This window comes from Telopea speciosissima, chromosome 5, assembly GCF_018873765.1.
Source record: "Telopea speciosissima isolate NSW1024214 ecotype Mountain lineage chromosome 5, Tspe_v1, whole genome shotgun sequence".
NCBI lineage: Eukaryota > Viridiplantae > Streptophyta > Magnoliopsida > Proteales > Proteaceae > Telopea > Telopea speciosissima.
The window spans coordinates 60,496,291-60,500,673 of NC_057920.1; the positions used below are offsets into that span (position 1 = coordinate 60,496,291).

The following is a 4,383-nucleotide window of genomic DNA, read 5'->3' on the forward strand; positions in this document are numbered from 1 at the left end:
TTCTGTTTTAATTTTAATAATGGTGATAATAATAATGGAAAAATCACACTATACCACATAAGCTTGGCCCCATTCACTAAATAAGTAAATGGAGCATAATGGCATTACTCAGGTTGTGACATAAAAATGTAATTTTAGGAAAAGAAGAGGGGTATAATTGAGAAAATAGATGATATTGGCATGATTCTATTCTAGAGGAGAAGATACTGGCAAATTCCATATTTACCCTCCTACCCACCAACTAACTCAAGGGTTAAAGTTAGAACCCAAGCATTGGCAGAGATTGAAAAAGAGTCAACAGGTGATTGACTAGAGTACCCAAAGATTATTATTTAACCATTTACAAAGGTTAATAAACTCCATGGATTTTATTTTGTTATTTATTACAGAAAGAATTGCTCCCTCAATAAAGGGTAGTGCCGTCATTTTAATCTCTATATAATGTCAAGATCCTCCTGTACTCTGTCCATTGCTTTTGATTGTAGTGTGTGAGTTCACCTCTTTCAGAATTCTCTCTATGCTCGTATCAGTTTTCTTCTCTACTTTCTTTTCGTTCCCTTTCTGGGTTCCCTGATTTCGCCTTTTAAGTTTCTCCATCGAGCTGGGCAACTGAGATCTGAGGCTTTAATCTGGGTTTCAACTCGTTTATTCTCTGTAAGTTGTTGAGTGTTTGATTGATACTTTTGGTTCTAATGCTTCTTGTATGCTTAGAGATGGTTTTAATGCTTCTTTTTGGGGCCTCTCTTTATGTTTTCTCGCTTTCTGTTCAAGTTCTGAGCGAAAGCAATGGGTTTTCTCACTATTTTAGGGTATATTGGGAGGAAAATCCTTTGGTTTTTTCACTCTTCTTCAGGAAAGATGTGTTTTTTTTTGGAAGATTATAAGGAATCTTTGGATTTTCCCTCTAATAATATTTTTTCCGGCATACGAAATGCAAGATCTGAGATTTCTGACTCACCTTTTGGACTTTCAGAATCCTTGTTTTAGCTTCCTGTTTTCCCGGATTTTTTTGACAAAACTAAGTAGAACGACTGGGTTTTTTTTTTGTAAATGAATCTGGTTTAATTACGAAGCCTAGCTCAAGATCTGACTCTTGTGTGGAACTGTTGCAGGGTAGTTGAGAAGTAGCGAAAGAAATAGTCGTGGCTTACTTCTTTTTGCAAAGAGGAGAATGCGGTGGTTGAGTCTGTCTGTTGATGTGTTCCGGAGAGTTATATCTTTGAACCTGTATTGTCGTGTTATTCTGTAAATCTTCCTACACGGATTAAACCCTGATTCCCTCTTCTTCTTCTTTTCTGCTATCTGTAAATGGGATCCAACCTCTTTGTTGTTATTCCTAGCTACATCCTTCAGATTAGCTGAGAACTGAACAAAAAAGACTGAAGATCAAAACAGCCCTCTCTTTAGGGTTTAATCTTTTCTGTTATAATCTGATCTGGGCTTGCAGTTTAACCTTTCTTCTGGTTTGTTCCTTTGTCCGTCTGTTAGTTTCTTCTTTTCGAGTGTCATCTAGTTTCCGGATAGATTGTGGGGTTTTTTCAAGGGTGAAAAAGTAGTTATGGTGTGCCAAGCAGCGAGCAAGACAAGATTCCGGGCGTTGAAACATTTGAATGGGATTGCAGGGAGTTCGACCATTATAGTTAGAGTCATAGCATGTTTTCATCAATTACAGGATTGTCAGGTGAGTGAACACATATTACTTGATCTTGTCCTGTATTTGTCTCTGGAATTTATTAGGGGTTTGTGATCCAGATGAAGTTTGTATTGCAAATTGCCTCTTTTGTTTAATTTCTCTCTGTGATGGGAGCTTAAAATGCTTAAAACTGGTCTTTCTCTGTGATGCCAGGCTGAGTACTTTCGTCATTTGCTGAAGCCCGTTACGTAGAGTAGTAGAGTGCTCGTTGTTTTTATTCTTCGAATTAAGCTGGAGATTATAATTATTTTCTTTGATCCTGATTCTTGAGTGAGGCAACAAGCAATCTTTTCTTACCCATTACTCCTGGTATGTTTTAAGCCCTTGCTGCTTGTAATAGATGAACTTGTTGTAGCTTCATTGATGATCAACCAGTGGTAATATCTTGTATTTTTGTTTATCAGGTTATTGCTCTTGTTAAATGGGAAAGAACTTTCGTTCTTGGATTGAACAGCAGCATTCTGCTTTGCAATCACTCAATTTGAACTGCACGAGCCCTATGCCGGATCTGGGCCTGAATAATACTTTCTCTGCTTATGCAAACCCTCAGTCTCTTGTAGCTTCTGCTAATAGCACACTGCCAGTACCGGGAGTTGCTTTTCCTGAGCTCAGCCACTTGAAGATGGCACAAGCAACTGAGTCTCATGGGTGGTTCTATTTTTTACCACGCCACCGGCAGGCAACCTTTGCTCTGCCCGATTGCATTGGCACAGACAATTTTTCTGCATTCTCTCGTGGATGTTATGGCCAGGGGCTAACCACACCCAATGCAGAATCAGGTTCTGTTCAGAAGCGATTCCTTGTATTTGATCAGTCTGGGAATCAAACGAGCTTCTTTATTAGTTCAGTGATTGGTCCTACTGTTCAAGTCCAACGCCCGAATTATAAAATTCAGAATCCGCTTGATGGTCATGGAGTACATGAAGAGCTGGCAACTAGTAGAGATCCAATTTATCAATCTGGGACTGTTGTTTCTGATGGTTTGGATGAGAATCAGGAAAGTGATGGTGGAAGTGAAATGCGTGAAGACACAGAAGAACTAAATGCTCTACTGTATTCTGATGATGAATTTGAAGATACTGATGATGGTGAAGAAGATGATGAGGTGGCTAGCACGGGTCATTCCCCTATTGAAATGATAGGCCACGAGAAGCAAGAAGAAGAAGAAGTTGCAAGTTCAGGTGGCCTAACTAAGAGGAGGAAATTGCTTAATGGCGAACATGAAGCAACATCTTCAGTCATGGACACTGCAAATTCGGCAAAACCCAATGTCTTGACCTCGGAGTATGAAGACGACGCTCAATCAAGCTGCATCAAAGGCAGGACAAGAGGAAGAGAGATGGGTTCACTGAAGCGGTTGAGGAAGGAGAGGATAAGGGAGACAGTGAGCATTCTGCAGAGCATAATTCCGGGTGGGAAGGGTAAGGATACTGCTTTGGTCCTTGATGAAGCAATCCAATACCTGAGATCACTAAAGGTTAAAGCCAAATCTCTTGGGACCTCTACTACTCTCCAGTAAAGTGAAGCTTTACCAGTACTAGTACACTAGTTAGTGGTTGTTGTCGTGTGATATGATTTTAGGTGCAGTGTTAATATAGTAGTACTATTCAGTGGATTTCTCTTGGATTACATGTACCAAAAGTCCCAAATCCAAAACCCAGAGAAGAGAAAGGGAAAGTGAGAGAGAGACTGAGAAAGCCATGATTGAAGTTGGGAATCAGTAGTAGTTTTTGCAATTGGGGTCTGCATCTCTGTCTTTCCTCAAGGCTAGAAAAGATGATTCCTTAATAAGGGGTTGAGGAGTGTTCATAAGTTCACGTATTGGGAAGGGAAAATGGTGTTTTTGTCTGTTGACCCGGAAATGATTATTATGATTGTAGTTTTCTAGGGTTGTGAGAAAGCTTGGCCAGAGGTGGAAGGTGTGGTTGATGTGGGGAGCTGTGGATGACGAGCTGATGACCCCATGAGGGGTTTGGCTTGGTGTTGGTGGGTGTGGGTGTGGGTGTGTGGGTCACGGAATAAGAAGCGTGCATGCGCGTTTGGTGTATTGGGTCCCATTCTCTTTAGCCCTCCTTTAACCCTCTTTTTGTTCTCTTTTGGATCATGTTTTAGAATTGAAAACAGAAAGAGCTTTGGTGATAAGTGTGGTGTGGGGTCTGTGGGGGCCATTACAACCATTATACTGAGTATTGTTTGTGTTAATCTTTCTCTTTTTATTATTCTAGTGGGTTATGATTATGATACTCTTTTGATATATTACTGTGTTTTTGTGCTGTTGTTGATGATGATGTTTTCTTATTAAGGAGAGTAAAATTAGATTTACTTTCCTGGTTTTTCATGTAATGAGATGGGTTTTTGGGTCGTAAGGTGCATGGTTTAAAGTATTGACCGATACGATACGATATGAACCGATATGTATTGGTATCGGTCGATATCAATACGATACATACCGATACGTCTTTTTTTTAAAAAAAATGAACTGTCTCGAATTGTAGCGAAATGTATCGATCGATACAGGTCGATACGATACGATACGATCGATACGTATCGATACCATTGATACGTCCAGTAAAGGATTCAGTGGATGGTTTAATACATAACGATATGTATCGATTGATACGGTTTGATACATATCGATACATCACCGATACCATCGATACATTGCATAAAAAAGCCATTTTCAATCACAG

General features: G+C 39.7%; 1 protein-coding gene across 1 annotated transcript; it reads left to right on the forward strand.

The window, feature by feature from the left end:
* Window positions 1–1,432: 1,432 nt before the first annotated feature.
* On the forward strand, window positions 1,433–3,321 carry LOC122661916 (transcription factor bHLH143-like). Its single transcript, XM_043857428.1, has 3 exons — window positions 1,433–1,681; window positions 1,847–2,002; window positions 2,098–3,321. Exon 3 carries the CDS (start codon window positions 2,115–2,117, stop codon window positions 3,210–3,212), a length of 1,098 nt encoding a protein of 365 aa, XP_043713363.1. The 5' UTR covers window positions 1,433–1,681; window positions 1,847–2,002; window positions 2,098–2,114; the 3' UTR covers window positions 3,213–3,321.
* Window positions 3,322–4,383: the final 1,062 nt, after the last annotated feature.